General features: G+C 39.5%; 1 protein-coding gene across 3 annotated transcripts in view; it reads left to right on the top strand.

The window, feature by feature from the left end:
- The window catches only part of AUTS2 (activator of transcription and developmental regulator AUTS2), a 1,104,663-nt gene that overhangs the window by 495,888 nt on the left and 586,865 nt on the right, over positions 1-21,910 (top strand). For all 3 annotated transcript variants that reach the window (XM_048224780.2, XM_026516359.4, XM_044390213.3), the window contains exon 4: positions 14,403-14,438. In XM_048224780.2, the coding sequence (XP_048080737.1) occupies positions 14,403-14,438 (36 nt within the window). The remainder of the gene's footprint in view (positions 1-14,402; positions 14,439-21,910) is intronic.

Here is a 21,910-nt window from a genome sequence, read left to right as displayed (position 1 = left end):
TGGTTTAACAAATAATAAGGTGAGTGGGAGTCCTTGTCTCCTTAGAAACAAAAGATTACAAAGGGAAGGGATAATACTTTCTTTATCAGTTGGCAAATGAAAAATAGTAGTCCGACAGTGCTACCCCAGAGGATGACCTCATTTAACTTTGGGCTTTTTGTAATTTCTTTGCTCGTGAGATTGGTGACCATCCCCATCTGCCATTTTATTTCTGTTGGAAGGGGTGAGTAACCAGCCACTTACTTGGCAAGAGAAGGAGTTTTATTTCCTGACTGATTTCCAAAAGAAAAATCCTTGTGGTAATGTACCGTATCTCCTGAGGGGTCTGTCAGCCCCCAGACCTGCCTGTGGCTACTCTCCAGCCTCCTATGCCAACAGGGCAGATTCTCCTTGGCCACTCCTGGGAGCCGCCTGATGCTCTGGGCTCTTTTCTTCTAACCTAACATGTCACAGAACAGGATTGTTGACCCTGAAAGCAATACTGGGAAGCTTTCTTATATATATAATGATGGAGTAGGGAGAAATTTTTATTAGTGATACTAATGAAGGAACATTAACAGATTTTAAGTGATACAGTACTCTCGAGAAAGAGCAATTCAGAGGGTCTGAGTTTCAAGAAGAATGTGCAGAGTTAGGATGTAGACTAAGGAGCAAAAACCTTTGCCCCATTATCTCCCTCTTTTTTTAACACTCTAAAGCAGTTGTCTTCATCCTGGGGTACAGGATGATTCGGTATGTTGCAGGAAAAAAATATTAGATCTTATAATTTTTTGTCTAGAAACAAGAGAAATGAAACTTTGCTAGTACGTAATTTAATGAGCCGGGATAGTTCAAGTATATAATTTATAAACACATTTATTTTAGAAGTGTGCTCAAAACTTTTTTAACTGAGGGGTGTTTCATAAGCATAAAAGGTTGTCGCTCACTGCAGCACATTGAGTCATTCCCTATAATCATCTCCCATCCATTTCTCTATCATCCAAGGTGGACAGTCCCAAGACACACCTCCCAGGAAAGTCTGAGAGATTTAGAACGAGACTTGATGCCTGGAACATTGAATTCTTAAAAGAATTAAGTAGAATAAACAAAGTACACTTATTTCTATAGTACTCTTAATATCTTAGTTATAGATAATTGCCTCCTCTCCTAATAAGGTTTAATATCAATTATATAAATAGTATAACTCAGTCTTTTGCTGTGTGGGTATGTCTGTGTATAAGAATATTTCTTTGTGTGTGTATGTGTTTCATTAACTTTGTGATGGAACTATAAGTTATAATAAAGCAGTATTTCTTACCTAAGTTGTTAAAATACTTAATACTTAAGCAGCTCCTCTGAGCTTTTGTTTTGGTTTTAATACGAGATCTCACTGACCCTGGAAGTTATTCCAGGATTAGTTCATCATAATTTCATCACAGAGTGGAAAAATGAAGGCCACGTTAAGTCAGGGGACAAGAGTATGGTATTGTATAGTCATTGAGATCTTTTGACTGGTTGCCCTGAATTTACTTTCCATTATATCAAAAAGGAATTGGCAAGAGATATTCTGTGTTCATGGATACAAAGACTTAATATTGAGATTCTACCCAAAGCAATGTATGGATTCAGTGCAGTTCCTCTGAAAATTCCAACATCCTTTTTTGCAAAAATGAAAAAAAAAAACCCAGATATTCAGATTTCTGTGGAATGGCATGAGACCCCTAGTAATCAAGACAATCTTGGAAAAGAAGAACAAAGTGGGAGACTCACACTTACTAGTTTCAAAACTTATAGCAAAGCTACAGTAATCAAAACAGTATGATATTGGCATCAGAATAGATCCACAGACCAATGGAATAGTATTAAGAGTCCAAAAATAAGCCCATACATATGGATTTTTGATAGCGTGTTAAGCCCATGCAGTTGGGAAAGAATTCTCTCTTCAACAGATGGTGCTGGGACAACTGGATTTCCTTATGCAAATGAGTGAACTTGGAGCCCTGTATCACATCATGTACACAAATTAACTCACAATAAATCAATGGCCTGAGTAGAAGAACTAAAATCATGAGAGTCTGGGAAGCAAACAGGGTCAGTTTCCTGATTTTGAATCTGGCAGTGGATTCTTAGATTCACAGCATTAGCAACAAAAGAGAAGATAGGAAAATTGGACATCCTCCAAATTGAAAGCATTTGTGTATCTCAAAGGGCATTATCAAGAAAGTGAAAAAAAAAAGACCCCTACAGAATGGGAGAAAATATTTACAAATCGTAGAACTGATAAGTGTTTTTAATATTCAGAAGTGGGCAAAGGACTTGAATAGACATTTGCAAAAAAGATATACAAATGGCCAGTAAGCACATGAAAGTGTCTCCTCATCATAGTCATTAGGGAAATGGAAATCAAAACCATAATGAGATACCCCTTTCCATCTACCAGGATGGTTATAATAAAAAATTGGAGAGGAATAAGTGTTGGCAGGAATATAGAGAAATTAGAACCCTTGTACATGATGGTGAGAATGGAAAATGGTGCAGCACTGGGAAAATAGCTTGGCAGTGTCTCAAAAAACTAAACATGTAATTATCATGTGTCCCACCAATTCTCCTTTTAGGTATATACCCAATAAAATTGAAAATAGTTAGGGAGATATCTCTACGCCAATTTTTGTTGCAGCATTATTTACACTAACCCAAAGGTAGAAACAACCATGTCCATCAATAGATGAATGGATAGACAAGAAGTGGCATATATGGACAATGGAATATTATTTAGTCATAAAAAAGGGATAAGTTCTCATGTTACAACATAGATGAACCTTAGAAGCATTATACTAAGTGAAAGAAGCTAGTCAAAAAAGACAAATATTGGGGCGCCTGGGTGGCTCAGTCGTTAAGCATCTGCTTTCGGCTCAGGGCATGATCCCGGCGTTCTGGAATCGAGCCCCACATCAGGCTCCTCTGCTGGGAGCCTGCTTCTTCCTCTCCCACTCCCCCTGCTTGTGCTCCCTCTCTCGCTGGCTGTCTCTCTCTCTCTGTCAAATAAATAAATAAAATCTTAAAAAAAAAAAAGACAAATGTTGTATGGTTCCACTTATATAAGGAGCCTAGAATATGCAAATTCCTAGAGACAGAAAGTAGAGTAGGAGCTACAGGACCAGTCATGGGAGTGGGGGAATGTGAGGTATTGGGAGTTATTAATTAATTAATGGTTTGAAAGTTTCTGTTCAGGTTGATAAAATAGTTTTGGAAAATTACATCCATAGTGCTGAGAATATAATTAATGCCCCTGAATGGTACACTTAAAAATGGCTAAAATGTCAAACTTATGTTATACACACACACACACACACACACACACACACACACACACACATATATATATATCTCCCCAGAAGAGAATAATGTAAAAAAAAAGGGGGGGGGCGTAACAATCCTGCCAATCTTATGTCAAGACAGTCTATGCAATACTTTGAGTTTATGTTGTGCATTATTAAAATTCATACCTTTTGCAGCAACAGTATCAAAATATGAAAGGAGAAATGACAAAAAATAAATAAAAAGGAGAAGAAGGAAAAAAAAGAAGTAGTTGGCATTTAGTGAGATGTTCCAGAGCCTCCAGCCACTTATTTCCTTTGCGTGAGCAGTTCTGAGGTTGCAAATTCTTACCTCAGGCCGATTGCAATCCAAAATTTGCTGAGATGAAAGCCTTTGACAAGTCAAGCCACAAAATTATTTTTTTTGGATACAGGGCAACACCTACCCACCCAGTATTTTAAAAAATAAAGATGGCCCTACTTTTCCTTTAAAGGGAATTAGTTACTAATTTCCTTAATGCCCGTCAGAGAATGGGGAGATGGAGTGAAGGAGCGCTACTGGTTTTGTTCTGTCTGGTTTTGCCATGTCTCTCCTTACCGTACTTGTGCTTTCATAACTTTCTTGAACATATGGGAAATAGTTGTTATTAACTGTTCTAAAGCCCTCAGTCTACTAATCGTGTCATTTGTATCATTTCCATGTCTGTCTCTGTTGGTTGGTTTTTCTCCTCCTTGTGGATTGTTCTGTCTGTCTCCTTTGCATGCTTGACAATTTTGGGGGGATGACGAACATTGTAAATTTTTCTTTATTGGGTGCTGGATAGTTTTTGGTTTCTAAAAATTTTCTTGAGCTTGATTCTGGGATGCAATTATGTCATTTGGAAATAGTTTGCTTTTTTCTGAGGTTTGCTTTTATGCTTTCCTGGGTGGAACCAGAACAGCCTTTAGGCCAAAGCTCATTTTTTCCCCAGTACTGAACACTCTGCCCAGTTCCTGATGCATGACATGATTTTTTCCAAACCTTGCCAGCTGGTGGCAATACCAACTATTTTCTGCCTTGTGTGGGCTCTGGGGATTGTTGTACCTGCTCGTCTGCAGTGGGTGTTCCCCTTGCTCGGGTACTTTTCTCTATCACATGTGCCGAGGTGGCTTCAGGTGAAGACCAGAGGAGGCCTTTAGCAGCTTTCATGATTCTGTCTCTGTGAAGCTCTCTTCTCTGCCAGCTTCTGCTTCTCAAATGCCAGCTGCCTTGGCTTCCTCCAGTTATCAGCTCTGTCTTCTCAACTCGGGGGTACTTCTGGGTTCCATCTGGGCCACCCCCAGTCGCCCTACTGTGGCATGAAAACTCTGCCCAGTCATTAAGCTGGTGCAATTTGCAGGGTCATCTCATTTGCTCCCCTTGTCTCTAAGATCACTGTCTTGCAGAAACTGATTGCCTGGTTTCTAAAAATCCCTTCTCTTACACATCTGTCTGGTTTTTTGTTGTTGTTGCTTAAGGTGGGAGAATGTATTTGGTCCCTGTTAGTCCATCATGCCCACTCCTGGTTTTGTAGCTGAGATAAAAATTCCCCTAAGTCTTCCACTCACTTTTGTTATTTTTAGAAGCTTTGGCAATTGAGACTTACTCCCAAGTGCAGCTAATGAAGATATTATATTATTCCAGCTTAGTTATTTTGAATTGGACAGGCAAAAAGAGTAAGAAAAAAGAATTCCAGCATAGCTGGAGGATTTGACTCATGGGTAAAGCTTCAAAACCAAATGTGCTTGGATTTTCTAAATGACGTATTCCCAAACTGTATTGCCAGAAGGAAATAATTGTCTGCAAGGACTCTCAGATTGTCCACATCAAGGAGACATAGTAACTTGTTTAGATTATTCACTAAGGAAAAAGTTAAGGGGAATAATTGAGTATATAAATATTCATGATGAGTTATTCAAGGGGGACAGTATTGCTTCTGACTTACAGAGAATTTTGTAACTGAGGAAGTTGTCAGACTTTGGGGGCTAAACTTACTTATAAATTTGGTAAATAAAATCGTCAAGTTACAAACTGATCCAGGTTATTCATTACAAACACACCGAGTTTTAAAAAGCAGTTTAGATATTTATTATCTGCATGACCTTGAACAAAGAACTTCCAAGTCTTGGTTTCTTTTTTGGTAAAATGGGGGTAATTTCACCTACCTTGTCGGTCTCCTTTAAAGATCACCTGGCAGTGTATTTGAATCACATAACACGGTTCTTGGCACGACCATGGTGCTCAAAAATGTTTATCCTGTCTTTTGCCTCAGATTTAAAACTTCCCTTAGGAGCCTCTCTGCCCTTTTAAATTTGAATTCCTGTTAAGTGTCAATTTGACAATTCCTGCTTATCTCAATCATGACAAACATGACTTTTCCTCTCAGATAAAATCCTCTTATCCCATGTCTCCTCGCCTCTTTTTCTCAAACCTGAACCGTCCACCCTCTTACTTCCCTGTCCTGGTGTTGGAGCCCAGAGCAGGTATCGTCAGAGTCAAGCTCTGTTCCTTCCTCTGTCTCACCTATCCTGTCTACTTAGTCGCTTTCCTTTATCTACTGGCTCTATTTGTGAAGAGGTATTTGGGTAGATTACATTCTCCTTGACATTGCTGATACGTTAGATGCCTCAGCGCGTGTCACACGTAGGATTCCTGTGGCCTCTCACCGTGTCATCTTGCCCCATCTCTGTTTCCTTTACACTGTGCTCTGCAGTGCTTCCAGAGTGTTGTTTTTCCAAGAATCCGAGCTCACAATTCAACTTTCTTGTTTAAGGTATTTTGGACGGAGTCCACACTCCTGAGAATTGTCCGCAGAGCCCTCCGCAAGGAAGTCTGAAGCTGCCCTTTCATCATCCTTCCTTCCCTCTACTTCCGGACATCTTTGTACCTTATGCTTAGTCCCTCTGATCCACCGTTTTTTTTTCTTAAATAGTATGCACTTTCAAATCTTCCTACCTTTGTTTTTTCTTTTGGAATCCTTTTTTTTTTTTTTCTTTCTCTTTTCCTTCTGCTACCCCCAATGTCACTTTCTCTAGTAAATACTTCCCACCATCCTGTGGAAGTAAACTTCTTTAATGTTTTATTGAACTGAGTATATGGATATCGCTCATTTCTCCATGAACGGTTTTGGGGTCAGGTTTTTGGTTATGAGAAGGGAGAAAAAGATTTAATACTTTTTTAAGGGCTTAAGACTTTGAAGGCATTGAAACATTTCAGAAATTCGTGAAAAGGGATTGAATTGTAGTAAGTGTTGTGCTAAACGGTTCTCCAATCTGATTGTTCTGAAGCCATGTACACCATTTGATATCATAGTTGAGGCATTTTTTTCTGCATCTTTTTGAGATACCCTGGAACTCCCCAGGTTGTGGGTCCCACCATACCATCATTCATTCACGCAAGTGTGTGTCTTAGCCTCCTTTCTCCCCGCCCCCCCGCCAACCTTTAAAGAGATTTGACTCTGTCCCACGTTGACTTGCTGCTATTAAATAAGGAAGAAACAGCCACGGGCCACACCATCCATGAGTTTCCCTGTAGTTAAGAAGATCTGATCTAATCCAGTCCTATGAAGTACTCTTGACGTTCTGTTTCTTCTCTTGTCTTTTTAAAATTTGTGTTAGATTTTCCTTTTCTCTGACAGTTTGTTTCTGCCCTTTTCTATTCCGGAGCCATATATTTACGTGTTCTCCTGGACGTGTCAGCAGTTTGCCCAGAAATCCTTATCAGGTACCGTAAATGTGTCTGGTATAGTTCTGTGCCCTTGAGGGTGACTGGTGAACAAGATGAAGTCTCCGTCCTCATGAGGCTTCCATTCTACTGAGGGGGGCAAACAACAGACCTGTGAGCAAACAGTAGAACTATTTCTGGGAGAATACATTTTATGGGGTAAACAGAAGAGTGAGATGGCGTGGAAGGGCACGTGTTGCTACTTGAGCCAGGGTGATTGGATAAGGCCTCTGTGCAGATGACGTTTGAACCAAAGCCTGAATAAGGAAAAGGAGGTAGCCCTGCGAGGATCTGTGGGAAGAATGTACTGTATATCGGGAGCAACCAGCTCAAGAGCCTGAGTCAGGAGCAAGCATGTCGTGTTTGAGGGAAGGAAAACAGGCCGGTGCGGCTGGACTCCAGTGACTGAGCACAGGGGCCGATGACATAATACCTTCTAGTGCACGGTAAGGAGGCTAGGCATGGCAGTAGTCTTCTGGTAGCTTAAAATAGTGGAAATTTATTACCTCCTAGGTTTTGAGGCTATAATTCCAGCATTAAGGGTGTGAACAGGGCCATGATCCCTCTGAAAGCTCTAGGAAGAATCCTTCCATTCCTCACCTAGCTTCTGGTGGCATCTGGCCTTCCTTGCCTTAAATTATGTCACTCCAGTATCTGCCTCTGTCTTCACCCGGTCTTCTGCTCAGTGGTCGCTTTGTGTGGTCCTCTCTTCTTGAAGTACAGTAGTCATTGGATTTAGGAACCACCTTAATTTAGTAGGACCTCACCTTAATCACATCTGCAAAGACCCTCTTTCCTTAAGGTCATGGTAGTGCTCGCTTCTGCAGCACATGTATCAGATAAGCCCGTCCTATCAGTCATGGTTCTCAAGAGAAACAGAACCAACAGTGTGTATAGTCACATACAATTGTGGACGCTGATGGGTCTCAAGATCTGTAGTCAGCAAGCTGGAAACCCAGGAGAGTCAGTGTTTAGTTCCAGTCTGAGTCCAAAGGCCTGATCAGCAAGAGAACTGATGGTACAGTCCCAGTCCAAAGGCTGGATGGCTTGAGGCCCAGGAAGAATCCATGTTTCAGTTGAAGCCTGAAAGCAAGAAGAAAAAAAAAAAATCATCCCAACCCGCATGCAGTCAGACAGAAGAATTCTTCTTACACTGAGGATATTCATTCTTTCCTTCTGTTCTTGTTCTGTTTGGATGAAGCTTGGCCACATTAGGGAGGGCAGTATGCTTTACAGGGTCTGTCAATTTAAATGTTAAACTCCTACAAAAACACCCTTGCAGTAATGCCCAGAATAATGTTTGACCGAATATTTGGGTACCCAGGGGCCTAGTCGAGTTGGCACGTGAAGTTAACTCTTACAGTCATATTCTGAGGTTCCGGGTGGATATGAATTTTGGGAGACACTATTACGCTATTTAACCCACTTTATGTTCTTTTTAAAGCCACTGGAAGGTGTTAAAAAGAATGTTGTTATTATTTTTAAAATGTTTATTTGCCCTTTATATTAAACAACAGATAAAGGTAAGAGCAAGAATGCAGTGAGGGAAAGACGCCAGAAGGGACTGAGTATAGATGAAAGCCGGTGACCACGTGAAATGGGTTGGAACAGAGGGTTGAAAATTGAAGTTGGAAGGGTCCATTTCCATACCCGATGCTTTCTTCATGCTGTTGCCCCCTCTTTTTTTTTTTTTTTAATCACATCTACAACTTATTAAACACCAAAAACAATCACTAACAAGAATGATGACAAAAAAGAAAAGCAAATCTTTTCCCTAAATATCACCTTCATATTCCCTACAATTTCCACTATTTTCTTTTAACTTTTGTGGTATGAGATTATAAACATTCTCAGTTGAAAAGCTAATTTTATTATTTATTGTCTGTTTCTTTTTTTAACCTGTAGAATTTTTTTGAAGTATAGTTAATGTACAGTGTTATATTGTTTTCTGAGGCACAACATATTGATTTCATGATTCTGTACATCACACAGTCCTTACCGTAGTAGTGTCACCATCTGTCACCATACAACATTATTACAGTATTATTGACTCTATTCCCCATGCTGTACTTTTCATCTCCACGACTTACTTATTTAATAACTGGAAGGTTTTACATCTCCATCCCCTCTATCTGTTCTGCCCCCACCCACCGTTCCTCTGACAACCACCAGTTTATTCTCCATATTTAAGAATCTGTTTTCTTGTTCGTTCGTTCGTTCTTTCTTCTTTTTCTTTTCTTTTTTTTTTTTTTTTGTTTAAGATTCCACCTAAATGAAATCATATGGTATTTGTCTTTCTCGGACTAATTTCATTTAACATAATACTTTTAGGTTTATCCATGTTGTCACAAATGGCAAAATTTAGTTCTTTTTTATGGCTGAATAATATTCCATTAAAAAATATACCACATTTTCTTTATCCAGTCATCTGTGGATGGGCTTGGGTTGCTCCCATATCTTGGCTGTTATAAATAATGCTGCAGTGAACACGGGGGTGTATACACACACACACACACACACACACACACACACACACACATATATCTTCAAATTAGTGTTTTCATTTTCTTCGGGTAAATAAGGGTAGTGGAATTGATCATATGGTATTTCGGTTTTTGATTGTTGGCCTGTTTTTACTTGAACCCCCCCAGTAGTAATTCCCACTCAAATATATTTTGTGTCTTCACTAGCTATTAGTAATCCTATCTCCAAGGCACATTTCCTAGGATTAAGATTTCAAGTTTTTAAACTTGTCATTGTTTTTTAAAATGCTACAGAAAATGCATGAATGAGCTTGCTTTGTGACCTTTACTAGAAGCGTACTTGGCCATGTGATTCTTGGCATGATCTGTGCTTTTTACTCCCAAGAGAGAAAAGCCTAACAGGAAGGTGGGTAGGCAAGGATGTCAGACACAATTGGTGTTGTGGAAGAATTTTTAAATATTCTATTTAAATTAGCCCTCGGGGGGCGCCTGGGTGGCACAGCGGTTAAGCGTCTGCCTTCGGCTCAGGGCGTGATCCCGGCGTTATGGGATCGAGTCCCACATCAGGCTCCTCTGCTAGGAGCCTGCTTCTTCCTCTCCCACTCCCCTGCTGTGTTCCCTGTCTCGCTGGCTGTCTCTATCTCTGTCGAATAAATAAATAAAATCTTAAAAATAAATAAATAAATAAAAAATAAATAAATTAGCCCTAGGGTCAGAGCATGTATCCTCCTCTTGGGGTTGGAGTACAGTATCCATCCCATACTCAGAGAGCTGTAATAGTAGCCATGGCCTCTGTGTGTAGATGTCTAATGGAGGGAGCACATCTATTTTAGATGGATAATCAATTTTGAAATCCCTTGTTGTAGGTAAGCTGTTAAAACAGAAATGTTAACTTCATGAGTTTAATGAGTAGCTTCAATGATAGCTTAGTGACAGAGATGGAAAGAAAGTCAGGTAGGGAGCAGTGAGGAAGAGTAGAATGAGCGTTTAATGAATATCCACTTGCACACTTGAATGTCAGCAGCAATGTTCTACCTCCTGGAAAATGTCTTTCAACCATGCATCCCATTACTATTCCTGCAGCCCATGTAGCTTGGTGATTGAGGCAGAGTGTTTGTAAGAAAGCCCTCCTTTGCAACATAATGAGATCGAGGTGGGTAATTTGCAGAGATTGCTGGAGCAGTGGTCAAACCTAAAAAAAAAGAGAGAGAGAGAGAGAACCCAGCAGAATGAAAAGACCATGTGAAACAGGAGATAGATGGCTTATAATGAGCCCCGAAATCGCATATCAGATAGCCAGCAGGCTGGCTTTTCCTCCTATCCTTGTCTTCTTACTGCTAAGCACTTTCTCTTGCTCTGTTTTCTCTCTACCTCTCGTTTCTACCTCGTGCATTGAAAATATGAGTGAATTGGCATCTCTGCCATTTGAAAAAATAAGAATAAAGCCTTTTTCATTATTCAACAGAAGTATTTGCCTAAATATGGGTGTAAGTATTATTTCAAACGCTTTTGAATCCAAGGACACTTTTATTTGTTGCATTCTTTTTAAAACATCTCTAGTTTTTCAAGCCTCATTTTAACTCCTCATCTTTTCTAGATTCTATGGCAATTTCTGCTATATAGTTTGGACAGAGTCTGCCTTCTTTCTACAGGAAAAAAAAAAAAGAAAGAAAGAAAAGAAAGAAACCAGGAGGACCCCTCCTCATTAGATATTGACTGGGGGCAACGCAGAAAGTTGAAATGAACTTGATTCCATCAAATGGTTCAGTGGTCAGGGCATCACCACTTCTTCCCAGGCCTTTTTACTTCTTGGTGTCTGTCTCTTTCCCATGTGAGATATTGGTGCCAATCTCTAAATCCACATCTGTAATTTAATAGCTAACGTAACACCTTTCAAACAATAGAAAAGCTGTTTCTAGACATTTATTCCATTTATGTAGCATAATCTGTTTTTGCCCATGGCTTCCGGTATTCAAAGAATTTCTGACTTGGAAGAAAGATTAATGCTATCAAATATTTGCATCTGTATTAGAGACAAACTTAGATTAGGCATTTATGATCGAGACTCTTCTGGGCCTTCTGGCTAGCAAGGTCTAAGGGATGTGATGTGTGTCAGGGGCTATCAGTGAAACCCTGACTCCTGTCCTGTGGCTAGTCTCAGAACTTCTGTTATCTGTACCTGATAGTGGAAGTCTTGTTGGTGACCAGGCATAGTGTCCCAGTGAATACAAGGCCATAGTCACACCCTTGAGGTTGAAGAAATGGATGAGGTGGTACCTCTTTCAGAGATGTGATTTCTGTTCAGATTTTCCAGTGGTGATTGAAGGGAGCTGGCAATTAGCCAAGAAAAATATGGTAGCGAAGAGAATAAGAAGGGAAGAAATGTCAATGCTATGGATGTTTGGCAAAGTAGATTAGGAGGATTTCTTTACAGAGTTTTTTTGCCAGGTCCAGAAATCACAGCTTAATGCCCCCAACTTTTTCCTCTTTAGAAAAAGAAGCGAGTACAGTGGGTTGACAAATGTGGGTAGCCTCCGACCATAAGGTTCTCTATGCTTTCTAGCAGGTACTGAAACGCTAATGGACCTCTAATGTACGTGAGGATATAGTGTCTGTGTTCTTTCATGTGTCTGTCTGTGTTTGTGTGTGTGCGTGGGGGGGGGTGTTATAAGGCAGGGTGCTTAAATGCTTTGTTGCATTATGTTAATTCCTCGGCAGTGCAATCAAATTCATGTCGTAATTAAAGCTGTCAGTTGGAAGGCAAGCCAATCGCCACGAAAACACAGCATAACAAATGAAGTGAAATGATTCTGCGTGTAGCTATACAATGCTTCGCCAGGCATGAAATTAAATAAGTAATTTGATGTTGACATCAGAAATTGAAATGATACCCACTGTTCCCTCATTCAGTCAGACCTGCATAAACAATAGCCAGAACAAATATGCACAACAAAGCCCTCTTCTCCACCCAGCTCCCTGAGTAATGTACAATATATATGCAAAATGAGTATAACAATGCTTTCCGAGACCTGAAGGATGTAATTTTCTTTGGTATACAATAAGATGATATGTATGTGGGGGTGGGGAGGTGGGCTTGGAGGGGTACTTATGCTTCTGGATAAAATACATTTGCAGGAAGGAGGGGGGAATAAAAAACCTGAAAGAAACAAGTCCCATGTTCTTTCTGAGTAATTCATCCTAAAATGAGTTTACCTCCCAGGGGCATGACTCCAGGGTGGTGGAGACCTAAGTTGGCTTTTGCCTTCCTCTGTTCCATGGAGGGCTATGGGTATCGAAAACAGGTGATGCTGTCACATGGCTAATCACTGCAATGAGAAGCTGTCTCCATGGCTACTGTGGATCTCCCTACATACCATTTATGGGATCAAGAATGCAGCAAGATTTTTTTAAACCAAGTCCAGTGTGCAAGATCACACATCTGTTGTCCTTTATTCCCCTGAGCCTGTCTGAAACACCTAGGTGAAGGAAGTTGTGCTTTGGGAAGTGCATTTAGGAATGCCCCAGAGCATTCTATTCTTCTTTGATGTGGATGCTGTTGATACTTACAGCACTGTATTTCCTTCTCAGGAAACAGTTTAAAATCAAGAAGATTCACATCTACTGTATTTTTGGAGATGCTAAATTCACCTAATCTCCCCCGCCCCATGCAATCCAGTGTCTCATATATTTATACATTAATTGAACAAATACTTGTTACATGCATCCTGTGTGCAAAGCATCGTGCTGAGCACTGAGCAAGCAGTGATGACTTAACTGTATGGTCCCTGCTATCTGTAGTGTGCAAAGCAGGGAAAGGACATTTGGGTGGAAGAGCTAGAGGTGAACTGAGTAACGCTTCTTGGGGGTAGAAGTCAGCCCAGCCCGGGGAAGGTGAAGCACCTGACCCAGGCTAGTCAGGGAGAAGGCCTTGCTGGTGCAAGGACACCAAGCTGAGACCAAGAGACCACCCCCGCACTAGCAATCTTTTTGTTTCAAGCTTATTTGGGGCCTTTCTTGTTCATGAACAGACGAAAATTTAAAAAATTTGTAATGAGAGGTTTTGAGAAAAGAAGAGACAGAAATGCAAACAAGCATGGATCATAGATAAGTTTAAAACAAAAACCGAGTTCTCTTTTTGGCCTCTTTGCCTAAAGAAGTGCAAACCTTTCAGAATCATTTTTTATTTATTTATTTTTTTAGTTTTCTGAGTGTCAGAACTGTGGAAGCCTAAATTGATAATTCTTGTGACTAAAACCTTCGGAAAAATGGTGCTTTTCACTGCTTCCCTTTACCCACACATTCTTTGCATTTTATTCTACTAATTATGTTTACAAAATGTCTCATTTTTGAAAAGCACTCTGTGTGTACTAACTGGTGCCTTTAGGGAATAAACTGGCAAGTAGGTCATACACTGGAAAAGTCATCCAAACCCACTGGGCTTTTATTTTCAAGTCAGTCTGGGCTTTTTCCTCTTGCCTGCCCCTTTGCGGCCACAAAACTGAGTAGCTTGAGACCAGGGCATTGAATGTCAGCAAGTCAGGGAGGCAGGCTGATGCGTGTCTGTTTAGTCTCAGTGCAGGGCGAAATGCCATCATTAATTCATTACCCAGCTGCCTGTCAAATAAATTGGCAATTACGTCCACCGCAGAAGCTTGGAATTCAGTAAATAGCACGTTAGCATCTCTGAGTTGTTGAGAGATGTAAAGGGGAAAATTAAGCCAACACGGTGTTTGTATCAGTAGCAGATGACAAGGGGCAGCATACGCTAGTGATGTGATGTAGCGATGAAAAACTCGCAAAGGGCTGGTAATGAGCCGTGTGGATTGGAACGTGTTAAAAACCATTGCTGATTTTCCACTTTGTCTTTATGCTTTATTGCAGAGTTCAGCTCCTTCCAGCTTGGGAACAGGCTACTTCGTAAGTTTATCTCAACTTCCACATGTATGCCTTGCGTTGGCCTTGATTTACTTCTAGAATGTTCGCTCATTAGGATGTGAAAAAAAATCTGAGAAATCCCCTGCCAGTCCTAAAGAGCAGACTGATGCCCATCCTTTCATTAGGATTATTTTATTTTTTAAGCAATTGGGCCCTAGGTCAGTCTGAGATGTAGGTGTCATTCCTAGGGTACTTCCTCCTTCCCTGGCAGCCGCAAAGGAAACCTGACTGGCTCACGCCACCTTTCCTACATAATTGTTTTTTTAGTGACAAGTGTCATGTGAAGGATGGAATTCAGATTATGTATTGAGGTCTTATTCACTTTTAAGATCCCTTAAAGAACTTTCTACATATACAGTGAATTGCCTTAAAAAAAAAAAAACAAACTTTTGTTGAGAGGTGGTGTTTTAATGGATGTTTTCCCTTACAGTCTGGGTACATGGCCTTTAGATTTCCTTGAAACAATCATGGAACTCCTTGTTTTAGCAAATACAAGTGTATTATTTTTATTTCTAGACATTTCTTTGTCCTTCGAGAGGCGTGGGGATGGTGTCATACCTCAGGGATTATCTCATAGATAATTTTCTCATAGAGAAATTGTCACTTCATTTCTTTTGTTTATAGCAAAATCACCCTTTCTAGATTCAATAATCTTTTTCAAGATCTAAATGAAAGAGAGTTACAAATAGGCATTATTTACACAACAGGAAAACATGCCCGTGTGGAGGTTCAATGTGGTATTTAAAGGAATCTGATCTGTGTTCTGAGTGATGAACACTGATACGCTAATGCCTGCTCAGCATTTTCTGAGAAAATAATGAAATCATGAAAATAAAACAAAGTGGAAAATAATTACTGATTCAGTTTAGTTGCCTTTAAATTTCTTTCCTCTAAAATGCTAATTACGCTGGTTTTCTTCTGCCCACACATTTCTCTTCATACATTTACATTAAATATATGAAAACCAGCATCATTTCGTTGAATGATAAGTCTTTTCCAAGCTTGGCAGAAGTAGCATATTCTAAATGTTGATTTTTTTTTTATCTTAATCTATGATAATGAGGAGGAAAAGGATGAGGATAAAGATTTTTCGGTACCTGCTTAATACAGTCAGCACGCTCATCCTTGCTGCTTATTGTGGCTGAATATTCATGCTTACAGAAACACGCAGGATGCTGAAGCAGTCGAAATAACAGAAGTAGTCCATCTGCCATGTCTTCACACCAGGCTGGATGTGGGTTGAGATGCTGGAAGTAAAATCTGGAGACTGCCAGTGTCTGTTCTCTGTCCAAAAGCTAAATTATCCTTCTTGGCTTTCTTCAGTAGAACAAGGCCCAAACCACTAACTTAGCCCTTGATCACTTCGAGACTGAACATTCTAGTATTTTTTTTTTATTGCCAATATGATAACCCTGAAAGAAGAAAGTCATCTGTAGAAACATCAAAAATTTTATTATGCTTTTTGCCACTAATTTTTCTAATTCCAGGAGTGTTTCTTTTTTATTCTTTAATAATACATTCTTATGAGGAAAGAGTCTGCAGTTACTAATCTAAAATGATTTTTATATTCACACAGTGTTGGAGGAGTATAAAAGTTTGTCCTTTGGTAAAATTGCTCTTAGCGTTACTTTGCTTACATAAAAAAAAAATCAATAGTAATATTAGCTTACACGGAAAAGATATGTACCATATGCATGGTCAGCTCTGAACTATGACAAAAATGCTCTACTGAGAGTGTGTTTCCAATAATGGGTTTTTTCTGTTACCAAAGTGCAAAATCTATTGATATTTTTGCCAAGTTCTCATCAAAAAGTGTCTTATGTTTCAATTTTCATGCCAACAGTATCACATGTAACACTTGATTTCAGCTACTAACATCAGCATTGGTGAGTTTCATGCTTCTAAGTGGAAATGGTATATTCACAACTTATAAGAGTGTTGTGTCAACATGGTCTTTGTACTTTGCTTTATGATCTGTGATGTCATATTAGCTTTACTTATGTCCGTAATGAAGGCTCAGCATCAGGTAAGTGGAATGGTGATACATGGACTCTATCCTTACTTCTCTTCAGCATCTCTCTGAAGTGTGGATGGAGGCACTTCACCTGCAGAGTTACTGCGTTATTAATGCAGTTGAACCATAGTGTGAACTCTGGTGTAGGAAAACTGAAGGCACTCGCCCTATTGGGTTTAACGACCTGGAACTGTTTTCTTAAATACTCTCCCTTGCCCCAACGTTAGTCTAACGTCACCATTTCCTTTCATTTAGAGTTTATGCTCTTAAAGAGCTTTTAGTGAACTAGGGTAAAATGCTGATCATTTGTGTGCTAATAAAATAGACACCCACCCAAGTACACACACACACACTCACTCACGTATGCCTGTGTACACCCCTGTCCACAGCCAGTACATTCTACTTTCTTTCAGTTCTTTCCATTTATCAGTAGTGATGTTAGAGAATTTAAAGAAGAATCCTTTGTTTTTGATTTAGTTGTATTTGTTTATGTCTCTTTGGTTTTGTGTTCCAAAGATGTCTGCTTAGGTCTGTTACTTTTCCAATTCATTTATAAGCTGAAGATTTGAGAAATGAGAACAGCAGCTAAAATCAGTATTTACATAAGCATATTGCAAAGGATTCTTAAAGTAGACAAAATAAAGAAGGATTGGAACAAACTTTTCACATTTTTGGGAGCTTTTGAATAATGTGGGTGTTATACACACAGAGAGACACACACATATATATTCATTACATACTCATGCCCAGCTCATATTCTAAATATAAATGAAAGTATAGACTAGTTGGAATCTATTTGCTTTTTTAAATTTTTTTTTTTTTTTTTTTTGGCAAGAGTACCAAAACTTGTTGGAGTGTGTAGGGTTTTTCTTTTTTTTAAACGTTAATGCAGTGAACACGTTTTCATTTTAATTTAAATGTTTTGGGCTATATTCTCTTCTTATACGTGTATTTGAAATGTTATTGTGCATAGTGGGTAATTGAGAACTTAGAGACAGACTGATCTGAAGCCTAGTTATGTGACCTTGGGCAGGTTATTTAATGTATGTAAATCTGCACCCACCTAATAGAGTTGTGAATTCTAAATGAGACAAGGTGTTTAATGCACACAGAACAGCTCTCATTAATAGCAAATTATTCCCATTATAGTGTGTGATGGCCAAAACTTGGTCTCATTAAGTGGCTATGTAATGTTGTGGTAGGTAGGGGATCACCGCCAGAGATTAGTGATGCAAGAAGTAAATTTTGGGATTTGTAGCTGTAGGTCAGGAACATTCTCGCAGCTTTCCGAGGAGCCTATGATTGTGGGTTCTATCAGCTGTATACCACTTGACTCCTTATGTGAATAAAAAACAAATATGGAATTCACTTTCTCTGATCCTCTGTGATCACCATGATGTTAGAATGAACTCTTGTAGGCTGTCTGTGTATTACAGTTGTTTAATTTGTCCCTTAAAGTTCTTTGCTTATTTTCTCCCTCAGACTTGAGGCATTTAAAGACTGCTGACAGCTCTTGAGGTTGGGCTGGAACAGTAAGAAAGATGTGTTCAAAACATTCAGGTGTTATGAGGTTGTGTCACGTCTTTGCTTCTCCCTGACCCCCAAAAGAAAAGGGGATGCCGTAGCGTACCTGAATGAAGTACCTGAAGCCAGGAGAGTGACAAGACCAGGGAAAACATCTCCTGGTTGCCAGTGGTCTGATGTGTCATCACAGGAAGGTTTGGGACTCAGTCCTTACAAGCACTTGAGCTCATATGTGTAGTTGGTAGCTCCTGTTGGTATAGGGGTCACTGACTTGTCAGGCTGAAATTGATCCCTGGTATGAAGAAAGCTTTCCTTCATTCTGCTAAGGTGTCCTGCCTACTTCTCTGGATAATTTTCAGCCTTCTGCCAAGTTGGAATCTAAGTGTCTTTGGCCAATAGTGTCAAATAGCTTGGATCCTGCTTTTGTAAACTCCGGTGATCCAGAGATTTACTGTAATGGTTCCCAACTAATAACTTTAATTCTCCTCAATTGCATCACATTTAGCTAAATATACATACTTTAAGATTATCAAGGAAACGAACCCACTTCTACGCAATGATTACAACGACCACGTCACATGGTAGAGGGGAATTGTGGAGTGGTACACTTCTTAAAGTGCGATGTGTGCGATCACTGCTTTCCTGTGCACTCAAATTACTTAAGAAGGTGTGTTGATAGTGTTCGTAACAGGCAGTGGGGTGCAAAATACTGACCTGCGGCTTTCCATCAGAGCTTTAAGGTCAGAAAGGGATTAAATTCTTTGCCCTGTTCTAAGTTTTTGACTATAGACCCTTGAAATACCTCCTGTTTTTCTTTGAATAATGTGGGTGTTTTAAAGACTGGGCTTTTCTTTTAACAGACATTTCCGACTTTTTGTCTTTTCCTAAGTACTAAGCACCTTCTCCATCAGACATTGTTCTAGGTGATGGATTACAGTTGTGAACAAGCATGTCCTTTCAAGGATTTAGTCTTAAACCCAGGTCCTTTCCTTCCTCTGTGATGCCTTTTAAATATTTTTGACACATTGCATTTAAATAAGCGGATTTCAGCTCTACTGAGAACCTAACATTCTTTAACTTTATAATGTTTCTCTGGGTTTTAACTTTAGAAATGCAACTACATCAGCCTGGCCTTCACAGCAACCCCATCCAAAGTCATCTTCCTCCCCACCTGCCAGTACTTGCTGGTGATGCTGGGAGAGAATTTTGTAATTCAGGTATTTAATCAAAACCTGTCAAATGTTTAAAGATAAGTGATGCTGAGTATTTTAACATGTCTCTCAAATAAGACTCTAATATTTGTATTTATTAATTATTACCTGGGTAAATGAATTATTGGCCATTACTTAATTACTGACGAGTTTCCATTATAATGGAAATTTCTTAAAAATCTGAATTCCATCAGAGATCTCCAGTTGTTACTGGGGCATTTGGACTCATTGGTAAAGATTGAGTTAGAAAACAGCTCACCAGATGGAGAGTTCAGTGCATTTTAATTGTCAATATATATTAAACATCTGTTCTCCATTCTTAAGGTAAATAAGATGTAAGCTTGGCCCTCAAGTCATACACAGTTGAGTTTGATACACGGCAAACTTATCAGTCCTATGAGAAGAGTGAGTAGAGCACTTGGGAGTATTTATAAGGGTCAGTTAATTGTAGGAGGGTGAAATTGTGCAGAACTTGATGGATGTTTAGATTTTCAACAGATGAGGAAAAGGTGGAACAAAGTTTGCGGCAGCAAAGGTAAGCCCGCAGAGAAATGGCATCATTGTGTGGGATTGCTTTGACTGTATGTCTCATGTTTCTGGCGAGAGGTTGGACTTGGCCACGTAGGTTAATAACAGGGAGTGTGGAGCAAAGCCAGGGAAGGAGTTGGGAGAGTGGGAGGAGAGGATTTATAGGTAGATCCAGACTTGACATTAGTGATCTGTTAAAAATGAGAAAGATGTTGAATCACAGGATCAATGACAGTGATGCTTCTTTTACTCGGAATAGGAATCCCAGGAAGGAGAGATTTGATTTTAGGAAGCTAATGAGTTTGGAAGTTAGAGTAGGTAGTTAGAAGTTTAAGTTGTATATATCTTCAATGGTGGTTCAAAGAGCTGTCCAGAGTAATGGGAAGGAACAAAGCATTGCCATGCAAATTGAAATTTATGTTAAGATATGTAAAAAAGTAGTACTTTGTGAGCATTTCACTGTGTCCTTAAAACTCAGCCTTATGCTTTTCAAAAGATATCTTTGAGGTGTGGTTGTACATAAAATTTTCTTGAGTGACCTCTAGGAATTACCCAGTAAGTCACCAAAGTAGATTTCAAACATTGGCCTCAGAGGTACTCCATCTCCCAAGTGAGCACACCACTAAAACGTTTATGTAATATTTAATATACAAACATTTTTATGAATGATTTGTTTATAATAATGGAATAAAATATTGGAATCCATCACTCAAAAGCTGGGACATGACTGATGATTTGGAAGCTACCTATTTATTGTGCAGAAACATTAGGGTAAATGAAGTCAACTGCTCTTCCTAATGGTAAAAAGGTCCCATGTTTTTGAGTTGTAACCTTTAAATACCACCCTGAATTATAATTGAGAAAGTAACAAAACCCAAATCTCCACAGTGTTTTATTTAAGGTTAGGAACCACAGAATTAATCTTAGTTATCTTGGAGGGTTGGTTTGTACCCGGACTAAGTATCTGTGTTCTGAGTGACTTCTCTGCATAGTCACCAATAAACTCTAATTTCAGGGGCCTTAGACTAAAAATACAGTTGTACTTTCCATGTATTTATTTATTTATTTATTTATTCATTTATTTTTTTCTGTTTTTGATTGGGTGTGAGTACTCTTAATTCTGGGAACAGGATCAGTGAGCCATGAGCAACATACTCGGACTATATGAAAAGTACAAGTTAAATTCTGGTGAGCAGACATTTAATCATTTGTAGGATCTCCACACTGAGGTGGCTCTTCCAGCTCACCCTGAGGAAATTGTCTTCTGTGTCCACATTTTTAGTTTCAACTTTTTCATGCAGTACAAAGGAATTGAGAAATTTGGTGAACAGGATAATCAGATGAGAAAGGATCCATTGGTGTCTCCAGTTGCCACCAACACTTTCGCACTCTCGTCTTCTCAACATTTCTGTGAAGAGATAGGCTAGGTATTTTTAAACATCTGCTGTTGATGTTTAAACATCAACAAAGGTATCTTTGTTGTTGGCTGTTGCAAACTCTAATTGAGGAGATAAGATGAAAATCTAGGTGTTCCTGCTGGATGGAGGGAAATAGCCTCCCTGTTCTCTCAGCACCCTTCCTTCGCCCCTCAGATTCGGAGAAAATAAATCATTTTTGGGGGAAAAAAGAGATTTTACAAGCCACTGGACTAGATAATTACTTAAAGGGCCTTTGGTTCTAATATCCCAAGATCCTTGATTCTACCTCCTTTACACCTAAATGTTTGCCATGTGGGACCAGTGCTTTCAATCAGTTTTGCTGCCTCTCTTAGCTCTCCTTTGAACCGTAGGAATGCAAGGCCATGGTCCCCTTAGTGCTTAATGAACACTGCTCTTCAGTGTCAGCAATGAAAGAGATCCACATTTCGATTGAGTGACCAAGTCTGCCTTTCTTTGAAATTAATAATAATGAATAATGTTTTGTTTTTCTGTTATTCAGTTAGGGTTTAGCGTATAGAAATATTGAGGCTGTAGTCTCGTTCTCTTCCATAGCTAGTGCATCCTATTGGTCACAGAGAGGATTCAGGAAAGACTTTTTAGCAGTGTGCATTGAAAATCCTGGAGGGAATGGACAGGCCACTCATGGAATTCAGAAAGTCTCTCTCTCTCTCTCTCTCTCTCTCTCTCTTCCCCTCCCTCCCACTCCCTCTCCCTAGACCTCCCTCCCTTCCTTCCTTC

This window comes from Ursus arctos, unplaced genomic scaffold (genome assembly GCF_023065955.2).
Source record: "Ursus arctos isolate Adak ecotype North America unplaced genomic scaffold, UrsArc2.0 scaffold_2, whole genome shotgun sequence".
NCBI classification, from domain to species: Eukaryota; Metazoa; Chordata; class Mammalia; order Carnivora; family Ursidae; genus Ursus; species Ursus arctos.
This window is presented reverse-complemented; position numbering and strand designations above follow the sequence as displayed.